The 15,873-nt window shown below is 40.2% G+C and overlaps 1 protein-coding gene across 2 annotated transcripts in view; it reads left to right on the top strand.

Annotated features, from left to right (window-relative positions):
- Positions 1-912: 912 nt before the first annotated feature.
- OLA1 (Obg like ATPase 1) overlaps positions 913-15,873 on the top strand; it is a gene marked incomplete at its 5' end in the record, with an annotated part of 85,518 nt that continues 70,557 nt past the window's right edge. For both annotated transcript variants that reach the window (XM_079539361.1, XM_079539360.1), the window contains 3 exons: positions 913-1,013; positions 1,412-1,555; positions 6,146-6,273. In XM_079539361.1, coding sequence (XP_079395487.1) covers positions 913-1,013; positions 1,412-1,555; positions 6,146-6,273 — 373 coding nt within the window. The remainder of the gene's footprint in view (positions 1,014-1,411; positions 1,556-6,145; positions 6,274-15,873) is intronic.

Here is a 15,873-nt window from a genome sequence, read left to right as displayed (position 1 = left end):
CTCTTTGCTGATTTTTTTGGAGGAGGGGTTGACTGCTTCATTCTCCCAGGAGGGGAGCTCCAGCTGGTTGGTGCTGCAATGCTGGGAGCCCAGGATCAGTTCTCAATGAGATTTTGGAGTGTTGTGGCACACAGCCGTCTCTAGATGGGTAAGGCTCATTAACATCTGCTTTTTTTCTTGAATGGGCGTGTGTACTTTTGCTGGTTTGATTTATAGTAAACGAGTTACTGCTATATATGCATATGTTATTAAGCAAAAGCAATTACGTTTGATTGCAATGCATTCAAATGACGAACTGCCATCGGCAGTGGGCACTGCACTGGACTAAGGATGTCTACGTCCGTGCACGGCTTTGGAAAAGTTGTTGGATGTGGCGTGGAATCTCTGTCAAGCTCCAGGAGCGTCTTTCATTGCGGCGCACCATTAGGCGAGGAACCACAGGCGCCCCACGGCCAGCCTCGCAGGCGGCAGCGCAGGAGCGCGGCGGGCAGCCCTTAGCAGCCCGGCCCGCCAGCGCAAGGAAGCCGCCTCCCGCCGCCGACCTTTCCCCTCGCGTGGGCCCGGCCAATGGGCGAAGCGGCCCCGCCTGTTCCGCCGCCGGCAGCTGCCGAGCCGGCGTGTCTGTCTCCGCGTGCCAGTGCTGCCGCTCCGCTCCGCTGGGCCCCAGCCGCCGTCCCGTCCCGTCCCGCGAGGTGAGCCCGTCCGCCCGCCTGCCTTCCGCGGGGCTCGGCGGGGCGGGTCCCGCTCCTCTTTCCCCTCCTTTCCTCTTTCTTTCCCTCCGCTCGCGGCGCGGCGGGCCCGGCGGCAGCAGCAGGCAGCAGCAGGCCGCACGGCCGGGGGTTGCCGGGCACCTCGGGGGGAGTCGGCACGGGAGGTGCGGGTCCCTCACCGAGCGCTGCTCTGCGTCCCCAGATGGCCCCGAAGAAGGCAGGCGACGGGGTGAAGGCGCACCCGATTATCGGCAGGTTCGGGACGTCCCTGAAGATCGGGATCGTCGGGCTGCCCAACGTAGGGTAGGTGCCCGCCCGCCGCTTCCTGCCGTGCGCGTGTGCCCGCCGGCTCGTTTGCTTACGGGGAGGAGGGGGTGAGCGGCCCCGTCAGCGGCAGCGAACGGGACTGTCTCTCTTGGAACTTCTGGAGAGCTGATGAAGCAAAACCCGCCCCAGCGGCAGAAGGTGGGCCGCCGTACGTGGCGCTGCGCTGCGCTGCGTGGCCGCCGGCCGTGGGCAGCTGCTGTGCCGTGTGTTTGGGGGGTGTAAGCGGCTCTTGGCGGGGGCAGCGCGGCCGGGTCAGCTGTTGAAGTCGAGGGGCAGTTCAGTACTGCGTGTGGTTTGGGGGAAAGGTGTGTTTCTACCCAGCCCTTGTACATTCTACTCGTTTGGATTTATCTAACAAAATTTCTTTTTTACAGGAAATCCACATTTTTCAATGTGTTAACAAAGAGTCAAGCGGCAGCAGAGAACTTTCCTTTCTGTACTATTGATCCAAATGAGAGTCGAGTTCCTGTGCCGGATGACAGGTTTGACTTCCTGTGCCAGTACCACAAGCCTCCAAGGTAACTCGAGTTCTTGCTTTGTACTTTCTTGCTTAAGCAATGGAAGTAGTGTTACTGAAAGCAAACTTTTTATGGTAGTGTACTGCAAATGCGGCATCTTTGTTTTTACTGGCATCTCCTTTAGTATGGAGTTACTAAAACGAAAATGTAAGGTGCTAAGACCTCAGAAACTAAAATAGATGCCTGTTAATTATTAATTTCTGCTTGCACTAACATGTGGATGTATAAAAATGAATGTACATAAATCATAGTGCAAATTAGCATACATGTCTGCTGTAGTTCAATAGTTGGGTCTCAGTTTTTTGAGTCAAGTCTCACAGATATCTAAAAATGATCGACCAATCATTGACCGGGCATACATTTGTTAGCTTAATTTTCAGGTTTGAGCAAATTATTTCTGTCGGTAATTCCTGTGTACTTTTTTAGTATTGAAAAAATACATTGACATGGAACTATTTACTAAAGTAAATTGTTGTAGCTTAGTTCTCAGTCCCAAGTGAGTACTAAGCTTGCTTGTTAATATACAGACCAAAAATAAGCCAAAAGGTTTGGACTGTTGGTTGTGAAGAAGTAATTATGTGTTTTTTAAAGTGTGTTTTTTTTTTTTTTTTTTTTTTTTTTTTTAAGACAAAGTTATAAGTTGTGATATTGTTACTGCTTGGCCACATGAACACTATTCTTGTTTAGCTGTCATCAGCTACTTATAAATCAGTAAAGTGATAAAGAGATAAGTAGCTCTTCCTGCTCGCCTCTTATTGTCATCCCAAAGGCATGCATGACCTCTCTCTCTCTGGGGCTAAAAGAAAATAAAAACATCATCACCACAAAAAACCCTTTAATATCACTGAATATTGTTGTTGGATAGTAAATTGGATACAAGTCGTAAATCCACTTTCACTTGAATGGTATTTAGACTTTTATTTCAGAAAGAGAGTGTTTGTTACTTGAAAGAAATGAGTGTGGGGATTAGTGGGTAGCTCCTCTGGGTTCAGTCACTCACAGAAGCAGTAATGTCGAATACAGCCTCCAGTAGCCAGGAGGGACTGTGCACTACTTTTCTCTGTTTGGAAACAAGCCAGAATTGGCTTTGTTGTGTTGTAGGTATTTCGTGTTGCTACTTCTACTAATCTGACTTGTCACCTCTTAAAAGGGTGATTCCTGCTTAAAGCATACAAATGCTAGGGGAGGAAGAGGAGTTTCTCTTTCTCAAACAGATCTGATATAAAGTTTTTAAAGGCAGAAGAGCCTGTACTGGAACCAGGGGATGAGTAACATTTGTTTTTAACAAAGAGAAAAGAGATGAGCGTTCTACCCTGGTGCTGAATAATCTGTTCTGTTGCTGGGTCAGACTGTGTAACAGGTAGAGTTTGGAATGGTAGAGAAGTTTATTGAACTATTTGAGAAATGAACACAAAGCTAGAACTAAGAGAATTTTCAAGCAGGCATGTTGGAAACCTGCTGTGTTATGAGCTAGGTTGGACCTTTCGTGTGGCTTTTTGGAGTCTCCTGGTGGGTGTGAGGTTTCGTTATGCTGTACTGCATGGTACAGGGAAATCATTGGAGTGGTGGTGGAGAAGAAAGACTGTGGAAATACAGAACAGAAATGTAAATAGAGAAAGAGCATTTTGATTTCGATGTCAAATCAAGGCTTTAGGTGCATGCTACCTGTTTCACAACTACATAACTAGTTACACTGAATGATTGCTCATGGAAGTTTAGGAAATAAATATATGCCTTCCCTCCTCTCAAATTTTGGCACAAATATGTTTGTACAACAAATTGCAGACTGTGTGCATGTGTTTGTCTTAAAAAAAACAAACAAAAAAAACCAACAAAAAAACTTTGTACCTTGGCTTAGAAAATAAAGCACTCTAATGAAGGATATCTAATGATGAAGGAAATTGTCTTAAACCACCACTGTGCTAAAGAAACCAGTGTTGCCTTTTAAAGTAACTCAGTTTTTAGTAGGAACTTGAAACAAATTGGTAAGGAAGATGCTTCTTTCTTTTTTAAATGCACAAGCCTTTGGATGCATCGCTCTGTTGTTCTTGATGGAATATACAGACCACTGCATTACCAAACTGGGCCTTCTTTGCCCCAGCAACTCTTGCGATCTTTGCTATAGTGCACCCTGTACAGTGAGAGTGGTGTGCTGGTGCTGTTGCTGGATTTCTGAGCAAGGTAAAAAAATAAATAAATAAATAAAAATCCTTGCTCCAAGATTATGTATGTGCTTAAAATATAGAGGCATTTCTGGATGCTGTGGTGTTTCATGTTACACATTACTGTGACATGCTTCCTGGTAGATCAGTGTTGCACTGATGTGTGCAAATGATCGGTTGGTGCCACCTGTTCCTGGTGATCATGTGAAGCTCAGTGACTTTCATCAAATGCTGGCTAACAAATCTTAAGAAACAGAAATTAATTTGTTTAGAGAAAGGTGAAAAAGAAAATCCAGTAGTTTTTGTTCTTTAAAAAGTACTAAAGCAGTTGATACCTGTGGTACTTTCTCCCCCATTTTTGCAGTATTTCTGTTTGCCTAATTTCACGATGTTCACTGTCTTTCAAAGCATAGGCAAGTGTGAATAGTTCCTGCCTTTTCTCCTTATTTCTGTGTTCATCTTTGATGAAATAGAGATTCAGGTTTAGGGAGTGGGCTGCTGGGAGCAGTGGTGCTTTGCTTTGCTTAGGATGTTAATTTTGTGATAGCTGAGATGAAACCATTCTGGGGACCTGGATATTCTATCTTCAAAGATCTCTCTTCTATTAGTAAGATGTGAAATAAGCTGGTGTTTGGAATCCGTTGTCTGACACCTGGAGTTGATTCTCGTGATAGTGGTCTATCTGCATATGAAGAAGGCTCTTTTGCTCTGATGTGCCATCTTTATAGTGTGTGTTCTTCTGATGGCTGGCCAGGAAGATAATCGTACGGAATGGATAGAGGAAAGAAAACATTACTAACAACACCTTTGTTTTTCTTAAAATAGTTTCTTAAAATTATAATGGAGAAGTGCTCTAAAATGTGGCGTTTCTGTACCTTGCTGTTAACTTAGTTATTTGCCAGAAAGCAAGGAATTCTGATAATTCTAATGGGGAGGTTGCTGCTATTTGTAGTGAGGGTTTTATTAGCTCTGCATTTTTGTCAGATGAAAGGAGTTACTGTGTTAATGCATTTATGGGGTTACTGGTTTCTGTCTTCAGAATTTGTGTTACTTTTGGTAGTGCCTTAATGCTCACTGATTGCTGTTTCCATTTGAGCTCGTATGCTGGTAATTAAAAAAAAAAAAAAAAAAAAAAAAAAAAAAAAGATGGAATTTGCTAAGAAAACCATAGTGGGACGAAAGTGTGAAGCTTTCAAAGTTTATTTACTTCAAAAGGTATTTATACTCTTTCTCATAAGCTATGTTTAAGTATTTTTTCCCCTATTTTCTAATCTCACTGTTTTGAGTATCGTGTTGTGTTCTGGCTCAGTTCTAATCACATCACAAAGTTAGGAATGGTGTAAAACATATAATTAAGTTCCTGCCTAAACCGGCAGGTTTAATGATGCTTTGAACTTCACCTTGGTGAAGATGATGATTTTATCCAGATCCTGTACTATGAGGTCAGTTTATTATCTGAAGAAATCATTTTTCTTGTGAAGCGTTAGAGGAATGTTGAAGACAAAAATGGGAGACTTCATAGCTTTATTCACATCTTTCCACCAGCATTATAAAAGCTGTGGATTTGGGCACTTTCTGTTATGTCTACACTTGATAGTCTGATTGTATTTATCTTAGTGTAGTACTAATGAAATATAAGAGTGACAATTTAAGTTGTTTAATGGAAATTAAGTACTGCTCCTTTTGTTTATGAGTGTTTTGAAGCCATTGGGTTGGAGGTCCTGATGCCTAAGGCTTGCATTTTGTAGTCTTTCTAATGAGGAGTTTGCACCATTTCAGCGGGATTCTCTCTGCCACTATGGACATTTGTGTAGATCACATGAAGGTGCTCTTAGTTAACATTTTATTGCATTCTTGCTTGTTGTTTTCCTCAGATGGATTTTGAGAAGTAATTTTTGTTTGAATGTAGGTGGTGTTAAGTATCACCACTTTGTATCTATTAAAATGGCATCTTCAACTAGACTTGTTTGCTGCTTTCTTTCTGATTGTTTACCCAATCCTGACCACCACCACTTCTACTAGTTAATGCTACCTGTTTTAATCAATGTTGCTTAAAATATGCCCTTCTGACAAACTTTGCTTACTGAACTAACAGTGGAGGGGAAGATAGCACTGATGGGCACTGAGGTGTTTTATCCGTTTGGTGCTATGAAAACTGCTCAGTGATAAGCATTTTATTTCAGCATTCTGAGATTGTTTGAAAGAACAAGTTTTCAAGTTTTACTTGAAGGAGGAGTAGGAAATCTTGTTCTCTCTTTTTTTTTTTTTTTTTTTAAATAATGTAGGTGTAAGATATAAAGATATTGTTATGTGCAACTTGTTTTGGAAAAATGACCTATTTTATTTTCATATTCTGGACTTATTTCTGTGACGAACATTTTGACCAATATGCTTCAATAATGAAACTTTCAAACTTTTTATCTTCCAGCAAAATTCCAGCCTTTCTGAATGTAGTGGATATTGCTGGCCTTGTGAAAGGAGCCCATACTGGCCAAGGCCTAGGAAATTCCTTTTTGTCTCATATTAACGCCTGTGATGGGATCTTTCATCTGATGCGTACGTAAACTCCATTTTTTAAGTTGACTCTATAGCTTAAGGACAGCATTGCTGTACTTGAACTAATAACTGTTGAACAAATAGCCATTAAAATGTAACTACTTTTACTTGGCAACTCAAAGTCATCAAATTCAGGGTTCTCCTTACTCGCTCCCTCCCCCAGAAAGCCCAAAAACAGTACAACAAACTGAAAATCACTAAAGAACCTCATCTTCTGGTGAATAGTGAGTATCTTTCTATATGGTCATTGTGCTGGAGACTTAAAAGTGAACTGAATTGTTGGAAACATTAATAAAGGCTGCTCTGAAAGTAATGCCTCCAATTTTATTACATTGGCCCATGATATCGACAGCAGAGCTCAGACCTTCCCACCGGTATTCCAGTGTGTTGCCGTGTGACGGATGGCAGCTGAGGGGCGGTCTGATAGAATGGCTCGGACATGGAAGTGCAGATGAAGCAAGGATGTGTCATGAAATTTCTCCATGTGGAATGATTGACATCAGTTGGTATTCATTGATACTTGCTGAGTGTGTCGAGACCAAACAGTGGATGTAGTACAGTGAGATGGTGGATGGAGTTTTGGTGATGATACCATGCCGTAGCACCTGTGAAACAGTGGTCACCTCCACTGCTGCAGTTTTTTCCGAGTGCAGTGTGCACTCTTGTTCATCACGGTCAAAAAATGCATAACTAATGATGGTGACTATGTTGAAAAACAGGATTTTGTAGCCAAGGATTTGCTCTATCAAATAGTGCTTTTTGCATGTGTTTTAGTTTCTGTGGAAATAAATAGGAGGCATTACTTTTGGAGTAGCATACACGGAAATGATTGGTAGAAAAAGAAAATACTGAGATAACAGCAAATTCTAGAATTTTGTTCTTAAGGGCAAGCCTTTCATTTATCCTCATGCTGATTTCTCTGTGACTTACACTGAAGCCCTGTGACTTCTGAGTACTTTTCATTTAGACCAACACAAAACCTAAAGGCGTGGAAAATTACAGTAGTGATTTAGATGGTTAGAACTGTTGCTCCCTTGAACTTGAGCATATACTTTGAGTAGAATCACGGGACACTGATTGCAGCTGAGCACTTAACGTTGTTTAAAATGCTGTGAGAAGGTGAGGACAGATCTTCAGTTGGACAGAGTGAAGTAAGTCCTTTGATCTTCTGCATCACTTTAGGAAGTACTTCCACATGTGAAGGCTGTACTGATACATTTGTATATTGTAAACGTTTATGTTCTGATATCTGAGAACCGTTTCTACAGTATCCCTAAGAAAAAGGGGAAATCACACTCTCAATTGCCATACTGGGTTTTTAATTATAGTTTTGTCTGATGTAAGTTAAGACCAAGTGATAAACTGTTCAGACTTGCTCTGTTTCATATTTATGTCGTGTTTAATGCTTGTGAAGGAGCAAGTTGATATAATATGTACAGAAAATGCTTTTTAATGTATATGCTGAATAAGCCAATGTGTTTTCTCAGGCTATTAAAAAGATTAATGCCATTTGTTGTCATTTTTGGGGTTTGAAAAAGTAGTGAGACTGTTATTGTGGGGTTTCAGACCATTCAGGTATTTACTCAGTATTCTTTGAATTCAGATCTATCAATTTAGTCTTTCATGTACTTGTCATATGTTTCAGGGCTTTCATGGATTCTGAAATGTAATGATGGTGAAATGATTGTTCTTTTCCTTCAGTCTTTGAGATCACAAAAGATGTTGGAATTGTTTGTTAAATACTGCTTTTTCCTTTTTCAAAATCTTAGTCTTCCTCTTCCTCTGCTCTTGCTAGACATGTAGCCAGAATGCAAGCTAGTAAGGAGGTGTTGTAAAATTTCTTTTCATTGCCCAGTAAGCACAAAGATCTTTCTAAGTGTTATTTGGAGTTGTTAGTAGAGCTAATAAGTAAAAACAAACAAAAAAAAAACAACCAAAAACTAATGCAAAGTAGTCTAATTAAGGCATATACAACTACGCTTTTTTTTCCTTCCTGAAAATTGCATTATTTCTGCTTTCTTTTTCTTGAGAACTGTAAAAGTAAAGATCTGACACTGAAAGCTATGAGTACCTCTCTAGCAAATTAAAAACAAGTATCTATGGTTTACACAATACAAACTCATGTTAAAATTTGTAACTCAGACAAGTTTTTTACATACCGTGTCAAAGTATAAAATTGTATAAACTTTTTCTGTATGTTGAACTGCTTTTTACACTCACCTACCTTTCAAAATTATTTCCAATCTAGACATTCTTTCTTATGAGTCTGTGGCACATCTGGTGCATGCACTGTTTCTGTCAGATTTTAGAGACCACACAAACTGTTTTTCTGAATCCTTAAACTTTACAGGTCCTGAGAGGATGAAGTTTATTTGTTGCCTCTTATCAGAGCTCAGTCCAAATTCTTAATGGTCGTTAAACTGCCTTAAGGAACCAGTGTCCTGGGAGTGGCCATCAGTTCTGAGCCCAGCTCGTAGGCGCTGGGTTTCTGTAGCAGTGCAGAAGATGACTTGACAGCAATCCAAACAGATTGCTTCTGTTACAGGGAGAAGCTGTGGACTGGTAGGTGAAGCTTTGTGTGCCAGCCAGATGGGAAGTAGGTGTTACTAAGGATTGAAAAATGATGGTAACAGAAATGCTTTTGGGGGGAGATGCACTAAGAAGTGATCTGGGGAAATAAGCAGAACTGACAAAAAAGCTGCTGGGCTCCTGCATGGCATTGTCAGGTAAAAATCAGAACAAACTGGTCATCAACAGGGAGATCACTTAAAAATGGAAAGGGATTTTTTAGGTCATCACTTTTCAGAGCGTTAAAAATTTAGTGTTTGTCTTCACTTGTGCTTTGAGTTGATCTGGAACAAATTTTCACCTCAGAGCACTGAAACTGTTGCTCCCAATCCTTATCCTGTTGTCATGCATCACCGCTGCATGCGTTAATGGCTAACATGTGCAGCAGAGCCTGTCAGAGAATTGGTCTTTTCTTCTCTTTGCATGGCAGGCAGAAGGTCAAAAGTGGGTTATTATGGGGTCCTCACTACATTCAGGCATGCGGATCTTGAAGAAAGACTTATTAGGCAAACTGGTGGGCACATCATCCTGAAATTGAAAAGCGTGGTAGCCCACCTGGGTTTGGGTTTTACGGAACTTAATGGCCGTTATCAGTGTAATCATCTAATTTCTCCAAAAAAGTAAGTAGGTAGGTGTGACTTGGCTGCAGATCTGAAATATGTCTTTGCCCAGCCATGCAATTGGGGAGGGCAGTGAAGGGAGAGGCAGAAAAATTTTTTTTCTGGGAAAAAAGGCTTATCAGCTTCTCAAAAGATTGGATTTGTATTACCGGACACCATAAGAACAGGATTAGTGGAAAAATGATTTTCTTTGAGTATTGTTTTGCTTTTCCCAGGCAGCAGGTTTACTCTAGACAAATGAACTTTGAAAGTTTTTGAGAGTTTATATTGCTAAAGTTCCTGTATGATTGCCATATTTCTTTGATCAAGCATCTCTTACTTTGCAGGTATTTTGAGATATGACTTTTTGTGTGTGCTTGAATTTGTAGCAAACATAATTTTCATTGTGTGGAAGAATGTGTTAATCCTGAAAAGAAAAAACAGATATCCCATGTTTATAAATAGCTTTTTATGCAGATCTTGCTAGACTCATTTTATCTTTGTATTGATGAACCCCATTCAGGAGGATTGTCCTTTGCACTGAATTTCTGTTCCTTTTAATTCAGTTGCATAACAGGTAATGTAGCGAAACAAACTTCAGGCATCTCACTGAAGTCCTAGGGTCATGGTTTTGTTCCTGTTTTTCTTTATTCACTGGGAATATATTGAATTTTACCTTCCTTAAGACAAGAGGTCTGTCTGTAGCTGCTCGCTCCCATAACAGGATTCCCTGGTGTTTCCTCTGAGCTACCTGAAGGTTTCCAAGGAAGGTTGTTGCGTATCACTTTGTGTACCACAAGGCGCTTAGGTTTGGCAGCTGCAGCTCTAATACCCTCAGCAATAATTATAATTACCTTCCTGTTGAAACTGTGGAAGTTGTGTATGGTGTTTGCCTGCCTTGTTTCTTGCATAGCGTAAAGCTGAGGTGAAGAGATTTCTCTGATTCTTTAGATTCCTTACTTGATTTCAATGTAGACAAGTACCCTCGGGGCCTTGAAATGGTCCTGGGTTTTCAGTCTTCAAACTTCCATATCCTAGATACACTGTTACTTTCCAGGCGATATAGTGCTTGTTTAAATCAAGGAAAACAATGTTTTCATGCTTTCACTACACTTTCTCTACCATGAAGTAGCAACAAACAGGAGGTAGAGCAATAGGATAAGTAAAAGAAGACAGCGTGCTGGAGTAGGGCTGTATTTTTGTGTGATTAGCAATGGTACGAAGGGGATTCTCTTAGCTGAGCAAATAAGGCATCAAGAGGAGTGCTGTATATTTTTTGTTTGATATTTCCTGTTGCTTTTTTTCCCTATTAAAGTGCACAAATTGAAATGGAATTTCTTTGAGGTAAACAACTTGATCTCAATACTTCTAATTTCAGAGGTTATCTCTGGGGAAAAAGGAGTATTTTTTATTTCTGGACGAATCTAAGTGTGATAACCTTTGTCCAAACATGCTTTACTCACTTATTATTGGCTGAATGAATGGGGAGTTTAGTTTTAATTTCTTTTTTTCCTGTCCCGCATAATAGCATGTCCAGCATTATTACCAAAATAACCTGGTGCGTGCTGTAGACTGGTTAAGGCCTGTTCCATTTGCTGAGTTTCATTGTTTAGTTAGAAGTGGTTCTCTTGGTTCTGTTGCCCAAGTTTCAGGTGGATTTATAGTTTTAATTGCAGTGGGAATGTTTTCATGGTGGCATGAGGCAGGCTGGGGAGGGCTGTCATATTGTTTATATGGCCCTAACTGTTTAAAGCTTTTATGGCAGATCTGTCCCATGTACTTGTAGAAAAGAAAATGACTTTCTTTGGATGGTAGATTAAAAATGGCAACTATACTAGAAGTGCAAATTTAAGAGTTGCCCTTAGCTATTACTTCAGTGAGGAAATAGCAGGTGTCAGTTGTGTCCTTGGCTACCACTCTGAGTCGAGTATTGAGTATTCTGGATGTTAAGCAGCCTTTTAATGCTGTCAAGGTTCCTTTTGTACTGATATGTACAAGCTTGCTTATCATTAGTTCTTTCTCACATAAAAATAGACTGTTCGTGATGTGGGAGAGGAGAATATTTTTTTCAGAGAATTATTTTATTACTTTTATTTTATTCCAAAGCTGCTTTTTTTTTTTTTTTTTTTTTTTTTTTTTGTATGGATGATATGAGCAGGAGTGCTAGATTTCTATTCTCTACCTTACGGTGGTTCTGTATCAGCAAGCAGAACTGGAGTGCATGGGTAACAACCACATCTGGCCTGTGTAACCCTGTTGATCCTGCAGTATGGCCAGCTGTGGAAAAGTGCTTTTAAATTTCCCAGGGCTTTCACTTAGGCAAATAAAATTAATTTGTTCGCCTTTTGGTGAACAAATATGTATAAAACTCACATTTTGTACCTTAGAGCTGTTTGCAGTATGCTCTTCTGCTGTCTTCCATAGAAGAATGTTCCTCCTTTCCTGGGCACATGGGTGAGGGCTGTGGAGAAGGTGCCAGGAAACTGTCAGCACTCTAATGACTTATCCTTTGTCTTTGGCGAATAATGGGTCACCAGGCTGAGTGAAAGTGACACCTGAGCTGTAAGCTCTAAGCTCAGGTAACTATGGTTTAACGCACAAACAACCTCAGATGAGGGTTTGAATAGTCTTTATTCTTAAACTTTGGCACAGGTGGTTGTTCTTTGAGAGCTGGATAAGCCTTGGTGTAGGGAGCAAAAATGTTGTATTGCTGAGTAGCATTCTTTTAATTTGTGGTGATTAAACAAATGGCTCTCAGAGAGAGATTTTCTTTCTTCAGAAATAGAATGGGAGCTGTGAACGTTCAAACGTTTATATTGCTTTTCAAAAAATCCAAAGTTTCTTTTGCACTGAGGTTCCCTTTTGCTGTCCCAAGTTAAATTTTGATTGTGATGTACCTAGGGGCATCTTTTCAGTCTCAGTGTGGTAAGTTCTGCTGATTTAGTTAATTACTTATGCTCGTTGAAAAGGAAATTTATTGTGCGTAAGTTCTTCTCTAGCCTTCATTGCAGTTTGTTAATGCTAGAATTGTAAGTCTGATGGTAATTGAAGTTACAAAGGATTTGGGAGCCCACTTTGCCATTCATCTTTAGCCTAATACATTGTGTCTCTCTATGTCCAGTGTCTTTTTCTCATCAGAACATGATGTTTTTATGAAAACATAAAAATTTCTTATCTAAAGGCCACCACCCTTGTTGGAGTAGGAGCATCTAATGCCGTTCTATTTATAGATGGAACTTGTTAAATTTCCTCAGCAGGGACTTAAAGCTATGACCTTATAGGCCAGAAGCAGGAGAGCTACCTACTGAGCTACAAGGACAATCTCTCAATTCTAAAGAATACGTAGAAAAATATCTTATATACCGTGCTGTGAGTCATAAAGTACTTGACCAGTAAACCCCGCCCTCCCCTGAGAATAAAGACCAGGCACGTTGTCTTCACTGAGTCATTGCTATTATTTGACCTATGACTACTTTTGTTATAGATCTGTGTTTCATGTTAGTGTATAATTGCTATTTAGGCAATACAGGTGAGACATTTTTCTCTGTAATATCTTAAAGAAATTATCAGGCTGTGACAGTTTATTCAAAACCAGTCACCTAAACACACTCAAAAGTTTGTCTCCTTAATTGGATGTTGTTATTGTTGGGGTGAGGTATCTTGGCTTTACATATAGTTTAATATCTTGTAATTTTTATTTCTTTGCTTTGCTGTGGACTTTCTTGAAAGCTTGAAGGTAGCAGTCCTGCAGTATTTTTAAATTTATTTATTTATTTATTTATTTAACTTCTTGCTGTACTATGAAATGTGAAAACCTGTTTTTTCTTTGATTGGAGGAATGTCACACTAGAAAAGGTAAAACCAAAAATTCCTTGCAAGAATTTTGAAATAGACAACTAGCTGGATGTCGATAAGCATCACTTTGTTTGGTACAGCAATTGTATGAAAAAGATGAGTAGTCTGTAGACTGAGAATGTTGTAGTTTCACATCCAGGAAGTTGCTTTCTCAAAAGAAGCTGTTTGTCTTTTTTATTTTAACAAGTGAAGTTTTCATTAGAACTTCGCATTTAATTCCTGGAAGCACTTCTTGTTTCCTAATTCATCTGTGGACTTCTCAGAAGGAAAGCATGGCCGTATTCCCTAATCCATCTGAGGACGTAGCTCTGTGTTTGCTCTGGAAAGAGCAGAAGCAGTTACGTTTTTGCTCAGCAAGGGAGTATGCAAGTGTGCCAATATCAAATGAGCTGGTTTAGTTATTGCTGGGGCTGCTGTTAAATTAGGTGACTTCACAGTAAGTAGACAAGCAGCAATTGCAAAAGTGACCATACTGCGTCATCTGTGGGATCGGTGGCCTCCAGGTGGGGAAAGCCAGTGTATCAGCACCTGCTAGATCTACAAGCAGTGTAGTTCTTTGTGCCTTGAGGCTTCTTTTATCTTCCTGTCCTGAAATTAGTGCTAAGATTTTTAAGCAAGAAAAAATTCTGGAACGACAGTAATCTAGCTGAAGAAGACAGAAAATATATTTGAAGTACTTGTGAAGAAAGGCAGTGGTGAGCACTGTGAACACCGTCTTGGGCTGGACCACTGTATTTTACTTAAAAGAACGTTGCCATGTCATGGGCTCATGTTCAGTTCATATTCTTAAAACAAGTATGTGCACATCATTGGTTCATAGTATTTACATTTAAATAAGATTTATGCTTACAAGTTGCTGTGAGTACAGTTAATGTCTTGTTACATCATCTTGTCCTCAAAAAAAGAATTAAGTTCTCTGAGTAGTCTGTACTTGTTGGCATACCCAATACATGGTATACTACCTGCAATGCTTTATATTGCGCAGGTTCTGTTATCTGCAGCTGTACTTGTGCACATATATGTTTTCAGATTTCTCCAACCTACTCACCTCCATTTCTTCCTGCTAATGTATCTTTATGTAGGTGAAGTCAAGCAGTATTTCCCTGGTGTGGATCTGTGAGACTGCTTTGAACTGAGTGGTGGGGAAAAAAATCCTCAAAAAGGAGCCCAGAAAATAACTGGACTTAATTATTATTCTGGCTAGGAATTATGTATCTTAGACAAACTAAAATGGGCTTCTGACTTAGTTAGGATGTGAAATTGCAAGTCTTAATTAAAATACGGTTAGGCAAATCTGTCTGTGGTCCTGTGTAATGTCAATTTAATGCTTCCTTTCTCTTTGCTGTGGTTCTGTGAGTGCTTGAAAGTCACTGACAGCAATTACTGCATAGTAGAAAGCCAAACAACATATTTGCCCTTACCAAAAGAAAAGCCCTAGGAGGTGTATATTTAAACAAAATCTCTGCACAGTAATCCAATTTGTATGCAAATAATTTTTTAGTCTGAGACTGTTTAATAAGCTGACAGAATAAGCTTTGCTTAAGTTTTCTTTCAGAATTGCTATTTATTGGAGCAGTCCTGGTTCCCACAATGACCAAAATGCCACTTGCAGAAAAACAGGTGCCCTCCCTACCCTAGTTCATACTTTGTGCCTAACTTACACAACGTGCTAAGTCTGTCTTTTGGTAGCTTTAGCAGCTCCATATTCAAATACCTTTTCTCATCTATATGCTGCCACTTTCGTGTGTGCTGATGGAACTGATTGTAGAACCACGCAGTAAAATGGCTTTGGGAACCAGTTTTGTTTTAAAAAATAACCGTATTCTTTTTACTGGGTTATTTTAAAAATAGATCACTTTTCTAATCAGGTTTAAAGTGTAACTCAAACAGTTGTGCTGTTCTGGCTGAGGAAGCATTAGGCTCATTCGATGAGTTGAAAAAATGTCCCTAAGAAGTCAACTATAGGAAATCTCTGATACAAATTGCATACTTTTGTTTTTTATTCTCTTTTTATTTTATTTCCCTGAAGCATTAAGCTTTCTCTGGGCTCTTTCTCGTATCTCCAGAGTCTGGGATTCTCAAGGGGCAGTCCTAGCAGTAAAGACTGAAGCAAAGAAGGAGTTGACTAACTCTGCCTTCTCTGCGTCCTCCATTACCAGGGCACCCAGTTCATTCAGCAGCAGACCACATTTTCTCTATTCTTCATTTTGCTGCTGACATACTTAAATAACTTTTTCTTGTTGTCCTTGACCTCCCATGCCAGGTTTAATTCCAAGTTGGCTTCAGCCTTCTTTGTTGTATTGCTGCGTGCCTGTTCCTGTACTCCTCCTAAGTAGCCAGACACTTTTTCCACATTCCGTAGACTTTCTTCTTCCATTTGAGTTTTTCCATGAGCTTGTCCATGAGTTCATCCATGCAGGTCTCCTGTCTGCTTTTGTACTCTTAGGAAAGCACTCATCTGAGCTTGAAAAAGTGGTGCTTGAATGTCAGTCAACTCACTTGGACCCCCTAACTTCCAATGCTCTTAAGCCATGGGATACCTCCAAGTGGGTTCTTGGAGAGTTCAAAGTTGGCTGTC

Source organism: Tetrao urogallus, assembly GCF_951394365.1.
Source record: "Tetrao urogallus genome assembly, chromosome: 8".
Taxonomy (NCBI): domain Eukaryota; kingdom Metazoa; phylum Chordata; class Aves; order Galliformes; family Phasianidae; genus Tetrao; species Tetrao urogallus.
The sequence above is the reverse complement of the archived record's forward strand: the minus strand, read 5'-3'. Positions and strand labels throughout refer to the sequence as shown.